Below are 24,262 nucleotides of genomic sequence, written 5' to 3' on the forward strand. Positions count from 1 at the left end.
CCACAAGATCATTGTAGAGTTTGTAAAAGGTGTAAAGCAGATGGAAAGAGCTTAAAAAGCAACAAAACGCAATGAAGCTGAGAAAATTGCAAACACGTGCAGGTGAAGAAGAGGATTTCTAAATTTGCTTTTTTCATTAGAGTTCAGAATAATTTCAAGGTAATAAACAGTGATGTCGTAAGATCAGAGCCTGGGGCTACAGAAAATGTACTCCTGCTACCAAGACTGATCATACAGATTCTTATTTATAAATATGTAAAGATGATTAAGAATCCCCAAACATGTAAAGCAATCTACTCCTGTGAGAAGAAGCACTGAAACAAACACACAACATTCAAACTCAGGAGGAAAAGTACTTAAAATTTAAAGAGGAAAAATTACCATAGCAAAGTACTATTTATATACTCGAGACATTATTGGCAACATGCCATCTTTCAGGTCAGGGGAATTTTCTATTATATCTTCAAATATTTTCTCCTCTCTCCTCTGTTCTCTCCTTGTGAAAATGATATTTAGAACTTTTTGAAGTTTTACACACATCTCTGTCTCCTAAATGCTCTCATCTCAGGAGTCTCACTGGAACAAAATTGGATCCCTTTGAGTGTGAGCTGTAGAATCATCAACTTTAGCAGACCTAACTAAAGGTAACTTTAGTTGCCTTCTATATGTCTCAATATCTTTATTTTTAAAGCAAAGTATAATATCTACCTCACAGGATTGTAGTATGGATTAAAGGAAATAATGCAATAAAGTCTTCATCATAGTGCCTGGCCAAAAAAACAAAAACCAAAAATTATAAAACCACCTTGCCACCAAAATATTTAGCTTTGTGCTTGGTAAACACCAGGTTTAAAAAAAAAAAATAGTTCATTATAGTCTTCTCTCCTTTTTGTATAGGTCATAGATTTTTACTTCATCTGGAAATATCAGTTGCTTTTGATTATAAGGCTAAGAAATAAAGTTAAATCATACATGGACACTGTGTTGTAAAGTCAGCTTGCAAGGTGACCAATTAGAATATTTAAATTTATACTTAGAAAACCTTTTAATGGCTTATAAAATATAGAAGGGATACCTGATATTTGAATACTACTTTGTAAGCAACTTTTCTTTAGTCATTTTCTTTTTGATTCTCATTTAAATTTTTAAAGCTCTTCTATGATGAAGAAGCAAACAAATAGTTGTCTAGTAATAAATGTTTCACTTTTCCAGTAGCTAGAAAAACTTTACAGTCATTAGCCTGTTCTGAGTGACCACTGAGCACTTCAGATTTGGCTGTTTCCATGCTTGAGGTCCAACAGTATGCCAGACAGCATTTTAGTTCTTTTATCTTTTTTTTTCTCTCTTTTCTGACAATTTATAATTGAATTTAATTACATGCCAATTGATTGTAACTTCTTTATTGTTTAGAACTTTCAGCATCGTTCAAGTGAAATTCAGTGCCCTAATTCCTGAGGGTCATCTTAGTCCTGAAACTGGGTCACCAATAAACAATCTAATGCACTATTTTGTACGTGGAGGACAAGTTTCAGTTTCCCACACAAAACTCACTTCTGGCTACTTGCTTGATACAGTGAGCTTCCTCATTTGGTGTTTACCACTGGCCCAAACTTTAGTTCTTTTTCAGAACGCATATTATAGAAAGTTTGATGTAAAAGGGAGATTGAGTTTTGGTATGTTTGAACGGAACTCATGTACAGCTCATGCTTGGATCAATATCTCCAAAATCACCTCTCCAAAGGAATTATGGTTTCTCAATAAAGAAGGTAGAGGTAACTTTGAAAGGCAGACCAGCGCTAATAAAATAATAAAAAGCATACTAAGAAGAAGATCTGATATTTGGAGTGGGATTCATTGAGAGTCTGACTTCAGACGAAGGAAACTGTTTTAGATTCAGATAGTTCTGCTTTTTTTCTGTTTGGATTCAGATAGCTCTGCTTTTCTTCCCCCCCTCCCCCACCCAAGGTTTCACTGAATAATAATGTACATAGAGAAAAGTGTGCATAGCACAGATCATAATTGTAAAGCTTCACAGAAGTTCACAAACTGAGCATAACCATGTAATCATCACCCAGAGCAAAAACAGAACACTAACTCTGTCCCTTGATCTCCCCCACCAGGCTCCCTTCAAATGACTACACCAACCCAACATACAACAGCCCTCCTGCTTGCTGTAGCAGAAGTAACAGGCAGATTTACTTTTGCAACTTTGTTCCACTGTGTCCCAACAATTAGGTTTAGGGATATTTGATTAACTTGTTGATTTCCTCATCTGCCATGGGTAGGGGGCAGGGGGATTAATACCTCTGTTATTGCCGAACATAGTGCCAGGTACCTAGTTGGTGCTCAACAACGATTTGGAATAAAGATTTAAAAGGAAAACAAGAGTTAAGTGTCCATCAACAGATGAATGGATAAAGAAGATGTGGCACACATATACAATGGAATATATTACTCAGCCATAAAAGGAAACAAAATTGAGTTATTTGTGGTGAGGTAGATGGACCTAGAGTCTGTCATACAGAGTGAAGTAAATCAGAAAGAGAAAGACAAATACCATATGCTAACACATATATATGGAATCTAAGGAAAAAAAGGTCATGAAGAACCTAGGGGTAAGACAGGAATAAAGACACAGACCTACTAGAGAATGGACTTGAGGATATGGGGAGGGGGAGGGGTAGGCTGTGACGAGGTGAGAGAGAGGCATGGACATATATACACTACCAAGCGTAAAGTGGATAGCTAGTGGAAAGCAGCCGCGTAGCACAGGGAGATCAGCTCGGTGCTTTGTGACCGCCTAGAGGGGTGGGATAGGGAGGGTGGGAGGGAGGGAGACGCAGGAGGGAAGAGATATGGGAACATGTATATGTATGTATAACTGATTCACTTTGTTATAAAGCAGAAACAAACACACCATTGTAAAGCAATTATACTCCAATAAAGATGTTAAAAAAAATCATTGAATATCGAAACCGAGAAAAAATAAATAAATAAAAAAATAATAATGCCATTGTGAACATGCAAAAAAAAAAAAGAGTTAATAGACAAAACATCTTGGGAATAAACAGTGATTTGGAGGTGAGAAAATAGAGACCAGGTACTTAAGACAGTTTGTATTCAGTGAAATGTGTCTGAACATTTACACTGCTAATTAATACCAGTTTAATATGCTTCTGCTTGATATTACAGTTAGGGCATAATGTTGATATTTTGAAACTGTGTAGGATGTTATATCACCTTTGCTTTTCATTTTGGGATAATAAAGAAGATATTACAGATATTTATCATTAAAAAATGGATGTTCATTCTCACTGGGTTAAGGACTGTTGCTCTATTTAAATTGCTCCTCCCACTCACCTTGCTTGGAACACTTTTGGAATGTTCATGCCTCTTCGCGTTGCTCAAGCCATTACTTCCTTTTGGAACAGTCAGGAAGGAAAACTATGACTCTGTAAAAACTTATTTGAAAAACCAAGCTGGGACAGAAGCTGTCCTAAAATGTGTGTCATACAGCATTGTACAATATTTAGCAGTTTAGGCATGGCTCAAGTTGTCGTTGATATCAGACAGGCTTAGAATTAGGGATGGTAGTGAAAAAATCACTACACAGAGCACAAAAGAAGGCAAGCCTGCTTGGCAAGGAATATTCAAACTGAGACAGGCTGTAGCCCTGTCCTCATGGTAATCTGGCCATTCATGGCGACCCTGGATGAGGGAGGTGACACTTAAGCTAAGTGCAGTACCCATACCTGTCCAATAGGCAGGAATTTAGTAAAGGACGGTATTTCTAGCAGGTTTTTGGTCAATGGGAAATAAATCTAATATATCCAGTTCTATGTTTAGCATAATAGGACAAAATTGTGGTTTGCTGGGAGATGGGGAGTAGAGTTCAAAAGATTTAAAGTTAAACAGAAAACTATTCTTGCATTAACCAAACATTTGCTGAGTATCTAATATGTACCTGGTATAGCAAAGATGCAGAGATAAACAGAGTTGATAGTCTTGGCCTATATATACTCAGATCATAAGATTTTTTCAGTTAAAAGTTGATTCCAAGTCCCTGGAGCAAGTAAAACTGAAAATGGGATTCTGGATCTCCCTGATAATTCTGGAGGAATTGCTATGCACCAGAATGTATAGGGGAACCATAAGTAGATAAATTTGTGAGCTAAGTGTAGAGAACTGATGCAGGTCTAAACAGGCATGCATCCTCATCCCTGTTTATAAATATTGTATAAAACATATACCATGTAAGTCAGACAGAGAAAGACAAATATTGTATGATATCACTTATATGTGGAATCTGAAATATGATACAAATGAACTTACCTACAAAACAGAAACAGACTCACAGACATAGAAAACAAACTTATAGTTTTCAAGGGGAAAGGTGGGGGCAGGGATAAATTAGGAGTTTGGGACTAACAGATACACACAACTATATATAACATAGATAAACAACAAGGTCCTACTGTATAGCACAGAGAACTATATTCAATATCATGTAATAAACTATAATGGAAAAGAATATGAAATATTCTGAGTATTTTAGAATAACTGAATCATTTTGCTGTACACCAGAAACTAACACAACATGGTAAATTAACTATACTTCAATAAAAAATTTTTAAAAATGAAGGATTTTTCATGCAAAAAAAAAAATACAGTGTTCATATTCAAGGTCAAACCTTAGTTGTTCTTTAAAGTCCTCCCTGGTCTTTTGGTCAAAGGTCATTTTTCCTTCCTCTAAAATAATATCTTATTGCCTAGATCATTCTTATGGAATGTGTGCTAGGTTGCCTTGGTCTGCCACTGTATATGGGTACCATGTCTTGCTAATCTTACTGTAAACTCCCACAAATCAGGGACCATTTATTATAACACTATTTACCCCTCACAACATATAACATAGTTCTCTACCCATAAAGGGTATTCTATAAATATTTATAAATTTGTAAATCTGATGCTCTAATGCCTGGGTTTGTCTGCTCCACATTCTGACCTAGTCCTTTCAGACCATTTAGATGTGATTTTCCAGGCTCCCAACCAGATCTAAGTCCCACAAATCATAATTACAGACCAAGATTCAGAGACGTGGCTATCTAATATATGTTCTTCAGGTCTTTGAAAAATGCTCAACCTTCATATATATAATATATTGCATCATATGCTACATTATATATAATCACTTAAAATGCATAATATTGTATGTAATTATATGTATTATAGATATACATCATCATATAATACAAATATATTACATTATATAAATGTATGCATACATAGTATACTTATAGTTACATAGTATACTTATATATGTCACTTGTACATATTTATATGTATACATATATGCAAATATATATATGTTTTGTACACATATACAATATTTTCATTCACATGTACATTAATTTTATGCACATGTAATTTCATATACATGGAATATTTTCTTCCTTACTTTTTGTTCTCTTTTATTCTCTCCTAAACTTTGGTTTCCTAAGCATTTTGAAAACCAATTGTTTAAAAACTAACAAAAGATAAATCTAAGATGAACAAAGAGTACCTAAGGGGCTTGGTGGATTTCACCCTTGGGAAATGATGGAAATGACCACGCATGTGTAAGCAGCTAGGATGCTGAGGGACTCTCAGAGGTATATGATTGACAGTTTTCTGCAAGGAGTAATAACTTGGTCTTCTGTGCCATCACACTAACAATGCACAGAGCTTTATTTAAAAAAAGAAAAAAAAAGAAAGAACAAGAAGAAAAGGACTTTTCTACCTTTAAGCCAAGAAAATTCTGATTCAGCACTTGAATATTAAGGAATGGCCATTCAGTGTAAGCAGGTTAGGCGACTACAGCAAGAATCTAAGACCCTCTACTTTTTGTCCTTTTGTCTTTTAACACAAAAGTTCACTGTGGCTCTCAGACTCAGGGAAAATACATATCCCTTTTAAATGTAGTAGTAACAGTAACAACAAAAAAAATAAGTTATATAAGTCTTCTCCTCCTGCACCTGCTTCAATAAGGGAATCCTCTTGTATCCTTCCCAAGAACGAAGATTTCTATCCTAAGCAACACATCCTAGAATCATAGACAATTAAAGTGTCTCTGAAACTCTCCAGTGGGGTCTCAGGCAGCCAGTAAACCTCCCTCTATTGAGTTACTATATGTCAAGGAACCTCCCTGCCCTTGTTCTTGGGTGCCTTGGATACCTTCCTGGTGCCATCTTTAGAGGTAGATTTCATTGTGTCAGGGCTACCAATCTATCCCTTGACCCTTTTTAAACATACCCAGGTATTTCACCTTTCTGTACCTCAGTTTCTTCATGTGAAATGGAAGTAATAATAGTAGTTATCTTCTGAAGCTCTTATGAGTGAATGAAACAAGTACATATTTATACAACCCTTAGAGTGCTTGGCAAATCCTAAGTGTTGTGAATAACTGTATTTGCTACCATGATGGATATTCAGTATATGTACAGAATCATAACCTTTCTTATTCACTCAAGCCACCATTCTTTCTCATTTGGAGTTTTGCATCAGCCTTCTAACTGCCTGCTTGCTTTTACCTTTGCCCTCTTGCTTTCTCTCTATCTTCTACAAAGGAGCTAGAGTATTCTATTTACAAGGCAGTCATGCTCAAAGTCTCCAGGGTATTATTTGCTTCAGAAGAAAAACCGTGTTCTGACCATGTTCATCAAGACCCCATAATGAAGCATCTGATTATTTGGAACCTACATAATCTGACATGCTTCTGCCTTTTTGGCTATTTACCACCTCTCACACTGCTACTTGCTGCTTCCCAGTCATACCAACCAATTAGTTCTCTGTGGTTGTGCTGCAGGGCCTTTGCACTTGCCATTTCCTTTTTCGGGAAAGCTCTTCCTGCATGTATCCACATAGTTCCTTTTCTTACTCCCTTCTAGTCTCTGCTTAAATGCCATTTTTTTTTTTTTAAATCAGATAGGACATTCTTAAACATCTTCTTTAACATGGGGAATCAGGGTGAAATGCTACAGTCTGAATACTTTTGTCCCCTCAAAACTCCTATGTTGAAATCCCAACTTGCAAAGATGATGATATTAGGAGGTGGGACCTTTGGGAGGTGCTTAAGTTATGAGGGTGGAGCCCTCATGAATGGATTAGTGCCTTAGAAAAGAGATAGAGCTCGTTAGCCCCTTCTACCCTTTGAGGACATAGCAAGAAGGCCCCAGCTATGAACCAATAAGAAGGCTCTCACCATGCTGGCACTTTAAGCTTGAACTTCTCAGCCTCCAGAACTGTGAGAAATAAAATTCTGTTGTTTATAAGCTACCAGGCTGGTATTTTGTTATACCAGCCTGAACAAACTAAGATAAGCACCTACCAATCTCTATCTTGTTTTATTTGTATTTAAAGCACTTATTGCCACATGCCATATTATATATTTATTTGCTTTTTAAAAATATAATAAAGGCTTTAATTATTATTCTTTGTTTCTTCATTGTTATATACTTATCTCCAAATCCAAACAAAATACCTGGCACAAAGTAGGATTTAATGAATATTTGTTGAGCAGAGAAGCAAATTCAATATTGGTTAATTTTAGAAAATATTTTAATGGTTTCCCATATGTTCAGATTAAAGGGGAAAATCTTTACAATCTCTTCAATAGAAGGGGAAGAATTGATAAAATTTAGCTTCTATTTAAAACAATAATAGTAAAACTCTCTTCAGACTTACAGTAGAAGGAAACTCTCTTATACTAACGAAAGTATCTACCAAAAGCCCATCAAACTCTACAGTAAATGCTTAGAAGCACTTTTTTAAAAATCAGAAACAAATAAAAATGGTGACAATCACCATTTCCATTCAAAATTTAATTGGAAGTCTTAACCCATAAAGTAAGAAAAAACAAACAACTAAATACTGGTCATAAAGGAGAATATTAATATCTACATAAAAGAAGCATGGGGATCCACAGTCAATTTATTAAAATTAATAATTTTAAAAGTATAGCTAGGCTTCTGGATATAAGACCAAAATAAAAAATAAAGTAAATTCTTATACACAAGCAATACAGAGTTATAAAGTATAATTTTAACATACTAGCTGCATTGTCAAAATATTAAAAACTTAACAACCTTGGGATACATCTAACAACAAAGATATATGGAGAAAATGATAAATCTTTATTTCATGGCATTAAGGAAGGCAAAAGTAAAGGATTTTTAATAAGTATACTCAATATTTTAAAAATATAATTTTCTCCGAATTAATCCTTAAAACTTAATGCCACTGGAGTCTACATTAAACAAACATGAGCAGGTATTTCAAACAGAAACAAGAATCAAGAGTAAGCAAAAAATGTACCCAGGAAATGTTAGTGTTTGTTTACCAGCAAATAAAACCAAAAAGGGATATACAAACCCAAAATGAGAACACAATTGACTCTATAAATTGGGCAAACTCTTGAAAAGACACATCACCAAAAAGTTTTAGAGATGTCATATAAGCATATGGAAAGATGCTTAGCAGCTTCAGTCATTGGGGAAAAGCAGATTAAAACCATAATAAGATGTCACAGTATACACATTAGCATGCTAGAATTAAAAGGGCTGATAATGCCAAATGCTGGTGAGATAAGGGACAACCTAAGTTCTCACATTTATTGCTGGAAGGAGTGTAAAATGACACAGCTGTTAGAAAATCATTAGGCAGTTTCTGAGTTAAACATAAACAACCGTATGGACCAGCCATTCCATTCCTAGATATTTACCTAAGTAAAATGAAAATAGATGCCCACACAAAAACTCATACACATATATTCATAACAGCTATATTCACAATAAACAAAACCAGGTGCAATCCAAATGCCCATCAACAAGAGGATGGATAAACACAATGCAGCGTATCTATGCAGTGGAGTACTATTTCACAATAAAAAGTAATAAGCTACTAAAACATGTCATGGATGAATATGATGCTGAGTGAAAGCAGCCAGATATAAATGCTGTATGTTTCCATTTATATAAAATCTAGAAAATGTAAACTAACCTGTTTTGGCAGAAGGTAGATCAGCAGTTGTCTGTCATCAGCCAGGGGTGGAGGTAGGGATGGACTGCAAAGGGGAAGAGAAAACGTTTTGGCGTGATGAAGTGTTCTTTCTGTATATTTATTGTATGCATCTTTAAAACTCATCACATGTGCACTTTAAATGGATGCCGTTTATTGTATACAAATTATACTGTAATAAATTTGACAAAAAATGACATCATTAAGAAAATGTGAAGGCATGACACTTGACTGGCAAAAGATATTTCTAAAATATAAATATAATTATAATATACTATATTGATAGATATATTTTAATATAAGTATTTAATACATATATATTATAGGAATGACATATCACATATCTACACAAAATTCGTGTATCCAAAATTTATGGACACTTTTAACTCAACAATTAAAAGACAACCTAAATTGAAAATAAAAATGACAAAAAATGTCAACAGACACATTACAAAGAAGATATAGGGATGACCAATAAGCGGAAGAGAAGATGCTCAACAGCATTAGTGCTCAAGGAATACATATTAAAATCACAGTAGCTAAAATTAAAATTAAGACAAACAAACAAAAACAAAACCACTAAACCAAACTAAAATTACCCAGTGGTTATGGATTAACTGAAACATTCACGCATTTCTGATATGAATGTATCATAGTGCAAACACTTTGGAAATGTTAAGAAAAACTCAGACTTACATACAATTTTTACATACAACCCAACAATTTCTCCTCTACATATATATCCAAGACAGATAACAGCATATGTCCACCCAAAGTATATGACCATACTTGTACGTAAATATTATAGTAGCTATATTAATAACTAAATATAACAGAAGCAACTCAACTGTCCCTCAACAGGAGAGTGGGGACGCAAACTGTGGTATACAATGGGATACTACCCAGAACTAAAAAGTAACTTCCTATATCCACACACGCTACAACATAGATAAATCTCAAAAATACTGCCATGCAAAAAAAGCCAGAAACATCAAATACGTATATAATGTACATTATATAAAATTCTAGAACATTCAAAACTAATCTTTAGTGACAGCTTATATTGGTTATATTTGGGGCATGGGGTTAGGAGAATTGCTAATGATTGCAAAAGAGCAAAGGGGGACCTTGGAGGTAATGAACATGATGTATATCTGGATTATAGACATATATTCTTTTTTTTTTTTTTTTTTTTTTTTTTCCGGTACGCGGGCCTCTCACTGTTGTGGCCTCTCCCATTGCGGAGCACAGGCTCCGGACGCGCAGGCTCAGCGGCCATGGCTCACGGGCCCAGCTGCTCTGCGGCATGTGGGACCTTCCCAGACCGGGGCACGAACCCATGTCCCCTGCATCTCAACCACTGCGCCACCAGGGAAGCCCTATAGACATATATTCTTGGAGGATTAAACTGTACACTTAAAATGTGTACATTTTATTGTATGTAAATATATCTCAATAAAGGTGAGTTTAAAAAATTCAGAAGTGGGGTTAACATAGGGCATCCAGGGGACTTCAAAGGCACTGGTAATATTTTTATTACCAGATGATGGGATGTGTGTTCAATACAAGGGGTTTTGTTTTATTATATTTTAAGCCTTCTATATGTATTCATTACATGAGTGTTTATTATGAAGGTAATGGAAGGTGTGGGGAATTGTCTGGTCCCAGGAAGCAGAATTCTCATGGACAAGATGCTTAAAGTCTGCCTCCCCTTAACATAACTCAGCTCAGCTAGCTCTACAGGACAAGTGGTTTGGAATGGTGATGGATCCTGTTTTGTCCCAAGACAACTTCAGTTCTCCTGGGCACAGAAGCTGGTCTTCATAGGAAGCAGGTGTATTATATGGGGATTCAAACTAAAAGCTGTTAAATCACGTAAGGACAATCATATCAAATTCACAGAAGTACAGCTCTACTGTACTTTTGAAAGTATCCTACATTTATGTGCCTAGTAACACAGAATTTCAATGTATAAACCATGACACAAAGGTTTATACTATAATTATGTAAAGAACCTTACAAGTCATAGAAACAAAACTAATTCCAAGAAGATACATAGACAAAAAAATCATGAACAAAATACTCATAAAATAGACTCAAAGAGCTGAGAAACATTTAAATCATTTATTATAAGTAGTTAATGCATTGCAAATTAAAAAAAAGGCAGCTTTTCTGTCCAATCAAAAAGGCAGACAGAGTACAGTTAGGATGACACTCCAATGCAGCTAAGGAGAATAAAAAATTATAAAATTTTTCTGGAAAGCACTTTGTTAAAATATATTAATAATTTAAAAATTTTCATGAGTTCTGGTCAAGCCATTAATTTTGTGGAATATTTCCTAAGGAGATAGTAAGAGGTGTGAATAAAGGTTTATTTGCTTTTGAGCCTAACTTACGTGTTCTATGCTTTAAAAAATCATGGATATATTTGAAGGAAATGTTTAGGAAAATGCAGAAGAGGGCTAGTTGGGGATAAACAAAGATATTCAAAAAGGGCTCCCACTTTGCAGGCAAATATTCAAAAAGAAATGGAGAACAATATTTACAAAGACATTTTTGAAGCATGATTTATATTTAATAATTAGAGAAAGCTTAAATGTTCATAAGAAAAATAAATTATGTTTACACAGTCATGATTTTTAAATAGTATATTACATAATTTTGCATTTTTAAAATAATATTAATGGCAAGGGGAATAAGTAAGGATACAAAATATTTAATGAAAAAAATCATAATACACTAGTATTATGCACTAGTATTCTATCAATATTATGTGAGTGGCAGAATATGCACATCTGTCCATATATGAAACAAATACAGGAGGCATGTCTTCTCAACAAATCAATCTAACAGCTATTTCATAGCTAATGTAGGAGAGAAGTTTGTAACCTCAGAGAAGACATGGAAGTTGCTTTTTAAATATCAGTGTCAGAGGATTAGACTTAAGGGGAAGTTGCCTTAGCTGGATTTTCTGGGTCATTTCCCCTTCACAATTTTTGCAGCTCCATGGAAGTGTGAAACTGACTTTGACTTCATATACCGAGTGACCTATGCAGTTTTCTGGAATGTTCTCCTGGGTGGCAAAATCTCCCGTTCAAATAGCCCATTAAATATAGTTTTAAATCACAATGACACAAAAAAAGCAATTGGCATGCAGCTCCAACTCCTGGCCACCCCATATAAACAGGTGGTTAAATTCTTGTAGCAACCAATTTATCAGAGGATATTGGCTAAAATCCCACTTGTGGTTTAAGACTAGGATCTTATTATTGAGTTGAGCTGCTCTAAGAGGGTAAGAAATTCAAGACGTAGGGTAAATACAGTTAACATATTAAAGGTTTCTTTCTTTTAAGAAACCTCTTCTTGGACTTCAATCCCAACAAATGGATCCCAGCAAAAATCCCTTAGTGGTGATCTCTGTTGCATGGGATGCGAGAGGGGAAAAGAAGGGCGTGCATTGGATGGAGGCAGTGGGAGTCGGGGCGGGGGGGTCCTTCTCTCTAAGATTCAAGTTCCTCAGCGAAATACTACAGTAAGTCTCCTACATAGGAACCTTCAGGTTGCAAACTTTAAAAGATAAGAGCATGCATCTGGCTCCAGCAAGCAACCAGAACCTGTGCCATCAGCGTCAGGCATGAATGAAACTGCAGCTCGCCCTCTGTCTCCTATTGCTGACGACCCTTCAGCTCTACCGTCTCCCACCTCCTCTCCCTCCTCCAGTCAGAAACTCTTCTTGCCTGTTCACTCGATGCCAGCCCCTGGATGCCAGCTGTTGTACTGTACTGCTGTACTTCTCAAGGTACTGTACTGTAAGATTAAAAATGTTTTCTTTATTTTTTGTGTTTGTTTTTATATTTGTGTGAAAAGTATTAATATAAACCTATTACACTACAGTACTTTATAGCCGATTGTGTGAGTTGGGTACCTAGGCTAACTTTGTTGGACTTATGAACAAATTGGACTTAAGAACATGCTCTCGGAACGGAACCCGTTCATATGTAGGGGACTTACTGCATTATGTTCTTTTTAATTATTGGCTCACTTACCTGTGCATTTGCAAATAACCATGTGTATACAATGGTTTAATGATTTTGAAAAATTTTCATGGTATTGCTAAATTATAAGCAATGTATGCCCAATAATCCAAAATGATATCTCTATCCACACATATATATTATATGTATGCATTCATATTTAACTGGAAGGAATTATAATAACTTAAATAACATAATTTTTTGATATATTAATAAAAGATAGGTAAAATAATAAATGAGTAAAATTTTAATAAATTGTCAGTCCTATGTAATAGAAATAAAATGTTGTCCCATTTATAATTTTGTATTTTTGAAATTTTCTATATCACATATGTGTAAACAATATAATAATAAAATATATTTTATAATTTTAAAGTATGCAGGTTCATTTATTCATGAACACATTTAGCAATTATTATTGAACAGCTGCACGCCTTTTATTAGGTACCAAAGGCATCGAGTAAAATTCCCTCTTCTGTGGGGCTTGCACAGTAATGAAAGTAATGCAAGGAAAGGGGAGGCAAGCCAAGTAACCATACAGAAATTTCTAAGACTTCAAACACTCTGACTATACAGGGAAAGAACTGACTGGGTGCCCTTGAGAACTCGTACAGGGATCTGAGTTAGTCTAGAGACTCAGAGGATGTCTTCCTGAGGCCTGAAGGCTAAAGGCTGAGTGAGAGCGGGTTAACTAAGCAAAGAGGTAGAGAAAGAGGGTCTTAGACAGAGGGGCCATCATTTGCAACAGCCTTATGGCAGGAGGGAGCCTGCTCCATTAGAAAAATTACAAAAATGTTGCTGTTGAAGCTGGAGTGAAGAGAGCAACGGGGATATTTGCAGATAGTCTCAAGTTATAAAACAAGATAGACTGCGGCTGTACCTTAAGAGCAGTCAGAAACCATTGGGGATTTTTATCTTAATGCCCCTGTCAAAGGCTCCTTGGGAGGGAAGGTCAGCATATTCTTGGTCCTGCCTCTAGAGCTTCAGAGCTGATGACAGATGAATATCTGGAGTCTTCCAAGAATCACTTCTTCTAGAGCCTTCTTATTCCCTTTGCCAAATCTCCCTAACACCTTGAAAAGGCCTATTTTCCCATAAAAATTCTTTTATTTCAGATCCCTGCTCAGTTAATACAAAACAACTATCCAGAAGTATGATTTCCCAGTTTTCAACTCATTAGATTGTTACTGCTAACCAACGTGGAGTAATTTCCACCCCAATTGCCAACTAACTTGCCTGAGATTCTGTTTTCCATCTGGCCCAGAGTGGAAATTCAAAAAATGATACCTATAATTATCTACTATGCTCATCTCCTCTCTGTTCTGATCAGTTTGTTATTATTATTTTATTTTTGCAGAAAGTGTTATATAAAAATTCATGGCACATTGCAGATGTTTTCAAAGTATTAACCCTGGGAGGTAGGCAGATTTTATAATTCCACCTTTCAATGAGGAAGCAGATTCAGAGATGTAAAGTGAATTGCTGAAGGACAAACCTGGGAAAGGTAGGTCTCTTGACACTTGAGTGAACACCCCTTCCAGTACAACACACCCCTTCTCATAATGTGCCAGGACCCTCTCTCATTCTCTTTGGAGACATGTTTGTTCAATATGAGTTCCTAGATTGCTGGGGCTATGTCTGTATAATTCACTTTGCACAATAGTTAGCAGAGAATTATGCTCTTTTAGGTGCCTAAGAAAGGTCTTTGGATGATTGATAGCCAACCTGCGATTTTTTTTTTTTTCCTGTGATTGTGGTAGGCCAACCTGACATGAGAAAGCTTGGGAGGCACTAGTTCCCTGAAGATCAGCTAGGCTTTCTGACACTGAGTGACTAAGAAATGACATGAAGTCAGTTGAAATTGCTACCATAGTTAAAATGCCCTTTTAAGTAATTATATGGAAAATAGATTTCTCACCATCAAGAAGCTTCAACTGTTGATGGGATAGCAATGAACAATAGTTGATTAAGTCAAAAAAGTAAGTTTAGGTCTCATGGGTACAACATTATTAGGGACCCTGATGCTATGCACACGTCACCATATTCTCCATGTGGTAATTTAATGCCACTGGAATGAGAAAGAAGGAATTATGACAATAGCTATTATACATTGAGTACTAACTAATGAGACTCCTAAGTACATCTCTTCATCATTTTAGTTAATCTTTACAAGAAGCTTACAGCACTAATAAACACTATTATTACTATTTCACAAGCATGAACTGTCTTAGAAAGGTTTTGAAGTTCACCAAAGGTCACACAATCAGAAACTTACACACCATTGTAAAGCAATTATACTCCAATACAAATGTTAAAAAAAAAGAAGTTGCAAATTCTAATCTGTCTGATCCAAATTCTTTGCTTAATCACTCGGCTATTCTGTTTATGCCTATTATAATGAAAGGAACAGATGACTACTCTGGAAAGCTGATTCTGGTTATTGAGACACTGGATCTACAATTATCAGGAAAAAGAAAGGGCATCAGGGAAATTACTTATAAGGCTATGCAACATTCAGTGTTAACGGAATGAAAAGAATTAGAATTTCAATATGTCAGTGTAGAATACAAGTGAGAAGCCTAGCTTTTATAAATCAGAATACCTACATTAGCAAGATCAGGGCATTTTTTTTCCCAATAGGGAAAGGAGAAGCAAAGAAATATGCAAATGTTTGGCGATCATGGAATCAGAGAAATGCAAATGAGTCATAATTCAAATATTTAATGGCATGTGGCCAAAAGCTCTGGGTGTCCATGTATAAAATGAGGATAGCCAGGACAATAACATGATATGGTAAAAGTACAGTGGACAAAACTCCCTATTTCAAACCAGAGATTATGCATTTAATAATGTAAGTAAAATGCTTTAATTGAAATAAGTATCTTTATTTCTGATAGAGCATTAATCAGCTAAGTCTGGTGGAACAAGCTAAGTCTTATTCTAGAACTACACCAAAAGATGTCACCACTTTGTGGGAGCTGCCAGAATTTCACCTCTTCACCATATGGTAAGCCAAGTCAGCCAACTTCAAGGATGCCAACTATTGTACCTGTGAAACTACTTTCTTCTTCTCTCCTCAGCATGACAGAGTTGACAAGTAGGGTTCATACAGTGATAATCATCTATCAATAGCAGCTTTATGACATACTGTGCTAAGAAGGATTCTGAGGTCTTATCCAAGGTGAAGAGAAAACTATTATGATCAGTTAGTGCAATTGGCCAAAGAGTGCAAAGGGAGGGGGCTGGCAAGTGTCTAGATATTTGTTATCTCTGAATTAAGTTGCAAGTTTAATAACCTAAGTAATTTAATTTAGGCCGTACATTTGACTTTCTCAGTAACACTAAATGCTGGGAAGCCAGTAATTTCTCTTTTTTTTTTTTTTTTTTTTGTTTCCTAACCCAGGAGTTAGTCAGTTTTTTTTGGCTTGAACCTATTCAGTTAAAAAGCACAGCCATCTCCCCCACTTCCACACACCTGGGTTAGTAGGAATAGCATTAAGTGACGCAGGATTCAGCATTTATGTCAACTGGTGACTTTATGAACATGCTTTCTCCCATTACAAGGCTTTCACTTGATTGCAGGTGACGTTGGAAACAATTTGCCTAAGAAAATCTTTTCATTGTTATTATCACCGCCTTGTATGGAAAAGCAGTTCTCATGTTGGTATTCATAGGATCCCAATGGTGGCTCTCATTAGAAGGATCAGATCCATACCAGATGAGGTCCAAAATAGCAAGGCAATCAGGATGGGTTTGCTTAGATGAAGAGCATATCCTCTTTTCTTTCAAAACATCTCCAGCCAAACTCAGAAGGCCCTATATTTCCAACTTAGGGCTTAGTTGCTGGGCTCCAAGGAAATGGCAATTTTAATTTGATCTTTGGTGTCTTTTAGGAAGGGAGCAGGAAGGGGGGAAGGGTTATTATGCAAAGCGATGAAGAATGGGAGGGTGTCCTAGAGCATAGACAGCAAAGAGATGGAGCTGAGAGGTAAGGAAAAGTATGTTCACGTTTCAAGAACAAAAAGCTCCATTATGGCTCCTTGGGCTGGCTTCACAAATGATGGGAGCTTCCCATTTCTTATTCGTCTGTCTCCCCCCCTTTTCCTCTTCTTTGTCTTTCTCCTTATTCTTCCTATTCCTCTTTATCTTCCTTCTTTTCCCCCCTCCTTTCTACTTGTTTACCCTACCAATCATGTGTTGGTTCTAAAGGGATATAGTACTGACATTTCTCACACGAAATATTTAATCTTTATTCCTGCCCAGCCTGACTTGATTTCCTGCCTGTTCCTGAAAACAAAGCTGCAACATGTGAAAGGAAAATTGAGAACCCTTGCACTTCCGTATCATGAACTCCAGCCTAGTTCAAGAAGACAAAACAATTGGTCTCCTGGCTCCTTTTTTGGGGGATTATGTTGGAGTACCCTCTTGATTTTCCAGAATTAAGGGTTTTTCCAACACAGAAGTCATGTCAAGCCCTTAAAATGAATGTGACAAAATAGTTTTTCTATCCCCCCAAAACTTAAGAAACTTCTCCTATGTACCATTATTGCCACCTTGTATATATAACCACTTCCCTGCACTTCTGCTCCAGCAGGGGTTATTCACTCCATCCCATGATGCCATTTATTCCCCATGTACTTAAATATTGTCCTTCCCATCACCCTGCTACTTTATCTCCATGCAAAGTACCTTGATTTATATCCTAATCATCTCCCACTGGGTTATTGACACTGTCTATTCTCTACGTGTAAGACACCATATTCTGCATATTTGGGGTCATTCTTGATAGAATTACCTGTTATCTTTTCCTAAATCCTAACAAATAGGATTGTACTAGTCTCCTTTTTGAAAATAAAAAGATGTTTTCTTTAACTAACACATATCATCAAATTTATTTAAAATGACCCTTTACTTATATTTGGCTTATCTCCAATCTAGGGAGCAGCTCTTAAACCAAAACTGAGGGATTTTTGTAAGACTTCCTTGGGTGACATGGGATTGTTTTTCAAGCAGGAAACATCTCTTAGTTGATTCTCAGGTCTAAGTGTTTATATTGGGTGGGGGAGGGGTTGGGGTGGAATTTGAAAAGGGGAAAGTATTTCTTCCTTAAGCTTTTAGATTCCTTGTCTCAAATTCTGTTTGCTAGGATTCTTTGGTTACATGTGACAAAAGCAAACTGGAACTACTTTAAGTATAAATTAAGTTTTATTGGAAAAACATCTGAGTAACCTACAGAGTCAAGGTGGAGATAAACCACAAAGCTTCAGGGTGTTAGGAAGAGGGATGGTTCTGGAGACCTGAGATATGGAAGCCGTAAGCTCTTGTTTCTGCCCATTGACATCATTCTTTAGTCAACTATTTCCCAGATTGATCCTTAGCTCACACCCCAACCGTCTTCACCTGAGAGGGAAAGGAATCAGAAAAGACCCTGATTCTCCTGTCTTTGATCGTATTTCTGTCCTCAGACTTGGAGATGTCAGGGGACAAAAAAAAATATTTATTTATCTTCACCAGAATTACATGGCTAAAAATGAGGGCAAACCAGTTTCCTATAAAAAAAAAAAAAAATGGAAGCCACCATAGGCAAGCCTGCTAAGCCATCTACATTAATGAAGTTGTATCAGTGGTCCATGTTCCGCAGATGATTTACTATAAAATGCTCATATTCAGGATCCTAAGGACCTACCATGACTAAAACAGTAGTTTTCAACCAGGGATGATTTTCCCCTAGAGGGTTTTTGGCAATGTCTGGAGATATTTTTGGTTATCTGGAGATAGATGGGAGGGGGCAGATATGTACTGGTATTCAGTGGGTAGAGGTCAGAAATGTTTCTAAACATCTTACAGTGCATAGAATAATCTCCCACAGTGAGGAATTAGCCTGCCCCAAATGTCAGAAGTGCTGAAGTTAAGAAACCCTGGAATAGAGTGAAGATTAAGGGTCTAGTTTTACATGTTTGATTCCTTATTCTGCTGCTGACTAGCTTTGAACTTAACCTCTCTGGGTATATCTTCACTCAACTGTAAAATTAGCATAATAACATTGAGTCTTCTAAATTGTTTGAAGTAACATACATACACACACATGCGTGCACAGGCAGAAAGTTTCCTGGCTCAGACATTGCATTAACGTGATTGCTTGCAAAGATGACTTTCTTTTCTTAAATTATGACAATGCTTTACCCTTGAATCACTCATAACTATTTCTCCAAGATCTCTTATCCCTGACTTTACAGGTAAGAACTCTGAGCCCAGCCCTGTACTAGGTTGTGCTTCCCAGCTTCCACTGGGAAGCTACCATCTTCAGAGAACCATTGTTCAGAAAATCATTGAACAGTAGTTTAACGAAGAAAAGAGTAAGTCAAAAACGACCAGTAACAGATACTTGGGAGAAAGAGAATCTTACTTGCCCTGTAACCTACATACTACACTAATTCTCTACTAACTCCCAGTGATATGAAGATGCACAGACAAAAAACGACATGAAGATTTTTTCAGATCCTTAATCCTACTCTGGTACCTAACATTTATCATGCATATTTCTGATTTATGGAACTTGTTGCTATAACCTTGCAGTATACGTGTTTTCAAAATGGTAGATTGTTTATAATCCATCTAATATGCTGGATTCTGTGTCCTGCTACAGGAAAGTTAATGACTTCTTTTTTTTTTTTTAACATCTTTATTGGAGTATAATTGCTTTACAACTGTGTGTTAGTTTCTGCTTTATAACAAAGTGAATCAGTTATACATAAACATATATCCCCATATCTCTTCCCTCTTGTGTCTCCCTCCCTCCCACCCTCCCTATCTTATCCCTCTAGGTGGTCACAAAGCACCTAGCTGATCTCCCTGTGCTATGCGGATGCTTCCCACTAGCTATCTATTTTACATTTGGAAGTGTATATATGCCACTCTCTCACTTCGTTCTAGCTTACCCTTCCCGCTCCCCATGTCCTCAAGTCCATGCTCTAGTAGGTCTGCTTCTTTATTCCCGTCTTGCCCCTAGGTTCTTCATGATCTTTTTTTTTTTTTTAGATTCCATATATATGTGTTAGCATACGTTATTTGTTTTTCTCTTTCTGACTTACTTCACTCTGTATGACAGACTCTAGGTCCATCCACCTCACTAAAAAGAACTCAATTTCGTTTCTTTTTATGGCTGAGTAATATTCCATTGTATATATGTGCCACATCTTCTTTATCCATTCATCTGTCGATGGACACTTAGGTTGCTTCCATGTCCTGGCTATTGTAAATAGAGCTGCAATGAACATTGTGGTACATGACTCTTTTTGAGGTATGGTTTTCTCAAGGTATATGCCCAGTAGTGGGATTGCTGGGTCATATGGTAGTTCGATTTGTAGTTTTTTAAGGAACCTCCATACTGTTTTCCATAGTGGCTGTACCAATTCACATTCCCACCAGCAGTGCAACAGTGTTCCCTTTTCTCCACACCCTCTCCAGCATTTATTGTTTCTAGATTTTTTGATGATGGCCATTCTGACTGGTGTGAGATGATATCTCATTGTAGTTTTGATTTGCATTTCTCCAATGATTAATGATGTTGAGCATTCTTTCATGTGTTTGTTGGCAATCTGTATATCTTCTTTGGAGAAATGTCTATTTGGGTCTTCTGTCCATTTTTGGGTTGTTTGTTTTTTTGTTATTGAGCTGCATGAGCTGCTTATAAATTTTGGAGATTAATCCTTTGTCAGTTGCTTCATTTGCAAATATTTTCTCCGATTCTGACGCCTTTTTGTCTTGTTCATGGTTTCCTTTGCTGTGCAAAAGCTTTTAAGTTTCATTAGGTCCCATTTGTTTATTTTTGTTTTTAAGGAAAGTTAATGTCTTCTTGGTCTGAGGATAGTGATAGATCCAAAGAATGCACTTGTAAAATGAATTAATGAACCAGTGAATGAGTAACTGAATAAATGTTAAGACAGTTATTTTCAAATAATTAAAATATTTCTAAACCAGGAATTCTTTCCTCTTACAAAAATGTGAATGAAATGAGGATTCTGCAACCTGGAGATTATCATACTAAGTGAAGTAAGTCAGATAGAGAAAGACAAATATCATATGATATCACTTATATGTGAATGTAAAAAAATCATACAAGTGAACTTCATTACAAAACAGAAATATCCTCACAGAAATAGAAAACAAACTTTTGGTTTCCAAAGGAAAAAGGGGGGAAGGATAAATTAGGAGTTTGGTATTAAAATATACACACTATTACGTATAAAATAGATAACCAAGACCAACTGTGTGGCACAGGGAACTCTATTCAATATCTTGTAATAACCTATAATGGAAAAGAATCTAAAAAAGAATATATATATATATGAATATATGAATATATATATATGAATATATATATGAATATATATATGAAGATATATATGAAGATATATATGAAAATATATATGAAGATATATATGAAGATATATATATGAATCACTTTGCTGTATACCTGAAACTAATACATTTTAAATTATCTATATTTCAATAAAATTTTTTTAAAAATGTGGATTCTGCAAATAATATGTCAATATGACCATACTGCACGTATGCTGTTAAATACTTTTGCTTTCTGACAAGTAACTTGTTTTAAGTCCTAAACAGGTGAGAGTTGAGGCTTTGCTCTGCTTTTGCCATGTCTTCTGCCAACCTCCTGCTTTCGTAATACATACTGATCCAGTTATTTTGATCCAGATCCAAAGCTGGTATGTGTTAATTTGAACTGGTCCCCTACTTAAATTTGACATAATATTTTAACATATTTTTCTCTCTAAAATTGTTCAATGCTCAACTTTTAAAATATAAATGTCATGAACTTAATTACAAAATTCTAGCTTGTGTTTTCCAATCTTTATGCAGAAAGGCATAAAATTCATGTGTTTTAGGAAGAATATCTCCTAAAATAGTCTTCCTCAAACTTGTTTTGTGAACAGGAATCTCCTGGGGCTCCTGCAGATGATGTGAGATTCTGATTCAATAGCTCTGGGGTACAGCCAGAGCTCTGCATTTCTAACAAGCTTAATGGTGGTTCCATGTTAACTGTTCTAAGAAACATACTTGGAATAGCAAGGTCCTAAATAGGCCTGCCTCAAAATATGTTTTGTAAATGTCTGTGGATTTTCATGGGAAGAGCTTATCTTGAGATGAGTCTTATCTTCAATGGTATGTTCTCCACAATTTGAAGTATGTTTATTCTGCATCTTTGTTTCCCAAAGTGAGCTGCAGGAAACAAAAGTTTTGAGAACTGCTAATAAGGATTCTCAAGAAAAGTGTTTTGTGGTCAAATATGGGGAGTGCTAAGTAAACAAAGTAAAAGATTTAATTATTTTAGGAATCTTGGATCTGTCAATATGCCTGATGAATCTGTAGGAATGAGACGCATTATGCAGTGTTTCCCAAGCCTAACTGGCCATTTTTAAAAAGTGTCTGTCATGGAGGATCATTTTGGTTACTGTTCCAGAGATCACGCAAACCTAGGAGTCTGTCATATGTCTGATCACCCAAAATCCTCTCCCCCAACTCCTACCCCAGCCCAGAGCTGGAAATTGTCAATTTTGCCAAGGCTTATGTTAAAAGGTTTTGTATCTATATATGTGTTTATAAACCTGGGTGCTACTTGTCTTTCTTTTCAAACACTGCTAAGCTTAGTGGTTGGCTGTCTCTGGGATAATTGAATTTAAAAATTGAATTTGCAATTTGTGATAGAAAATGGTAACATCCTCTGACTGCAAATAAGGACTCAACAACACATCACAAGAAGTTTGTTCAGTGTTTTATGGGGAGAAATGAAGCACACAATTTGTTTATCCTCACATCTAGGCTTTCTGGACATTCCACTGTAAGGTTGGCATCAGATCCTTCTCAATGGCCATGGCTCTTTGACTGTCTCTGCTGCTGTCTTTGGGAACACTGAGTTGAGACCTTGGTCTCCATAATGATAGAGCTCTATTTGTCAGGCATCCTACAGTAGAGCTGCAGTGCGGACACTCATTGGCTCATTTTTGCTTCTGAGAGAGAAAAAGGCCATTCAAACTCTGGGTGGTTTTACAAGTACTCTCACAGAGGCCATGGCAATGACTCTCTCACTGTCAAACCCAACTAGAACCTGATCTGTACCATATGGAAACAAAGCACCTCTCATTTCCTAAGAGAGTGGTGAATTTGGTTCATTTCAATCAGATCATTCATACTTGTAAGTGATACGGCATTGCCTATTGTTTATAGATCTGAGTGGGTAAATAATATAAGGAAAGAGAAACTCAGAAACAGAGTGACAACAATTTGAGTAGATATGAGATTTAAAGAGGTGCCTGAATAGGAAAAAACAACAACACCACAAACAGGAGACATCAACTAGAGTCCTGTGTCTGCATCTACTTAATGAATAAGGAGGTGTTAACTCAGACTCTGTGGAAAGCAAGATAAATAGTACTCTGTATTTTCTTATTTTGTTTTATTTTGTTTTCAGTTCAACACAGAAAAGTTAAAGAAATAGGAGGTCTCCTGCTGAAATGTTTAAAAAAATATATTTTGAAATATTATCCACTATGTATTTCCCCAAAACTTTAAAAGAGTTCTTGTGTATCTTTACAGATGACACAATTATAGTAGAACTAATCCCATTTCTCCTGAATAAGACAAATGAACAGAGAAATAAAGATCCAGTGTGGCTGTGTTACCATCTAATCAATGATCCACTGGTTAAGCTAAATCTATTCTGGAAATAGAGAAGTGGGGAGAGACCCAGATAAGAATAATGTGCATCCTTATTTTGGCTTTGGAAGAAAACGATAAGGCTGATGAAAGGACATTAAAGCACATGAGAACAGAGATGAATGTACTGAGGTGAGAAAAAGAAGGAAAGAGTGAGGAGAAAGAGAAGAGAGGGAAAGCTAATTGATAAACCGGGAAGAAAAATAGCATTGACTTATCAGTTTTCTGTAATGTAGAACTTAAATTTTAATTCATCCCTGCCAAAGAGTCACAAAGCAAAACAGAAAAAGACTTCGAGTGCAGATGTTGTAATAATGATCTCATAAGCAAATTTCTTCAAAGCAAGAAGGAGAAAATCCATATGTCAAGTCAGTCCACACTGAGGAACGTGGAAAGTCTACAGGGAAAACCAGAGAACATCCTTCCTCCGTGCAAGG

At 36.1% G+C, this 24,262-nt stretch overlaps 1 protein-coding gene across 1 annotated transcript in view; it reads right to left on the reverse strand.

Annotated features, from left to right (window-relative positions):
• Positions 1–8,228: 8,228 nt before the first annotated feature.
• Positions 8,229–24,262, reverse strand: part of AGBL1 (AGBL carboxypeptidase 1) — a gene marked incomplete at its 5' end in the record, with an annotated part of 833,738 nt that continues 817,704 nt past the window's right edge. The window contains one exon of the mRNA XM_079914833.1: positions 8,229–9,100. Coding sequence (XP_079770959.1) covers positions 9,007–9,100 — 94 coding nt within the window. The 3' untranslated portion in view covers positions 8,229–9,006. The remainder of the gene's footprint in view (positions 9,101–24,262) is intronic.

Source organism: Stenella coeruleoalba (genome assembly GCF_951394435.1).
Source record: "Stenella coeruleoalba genome assembly, chromosome: 2".
NCBI lineage: Eukaryota > Metazoa > Chordata > Mammalia > Artiodactyla > Delphinidae > Stenella > Stenella coeruleoalba.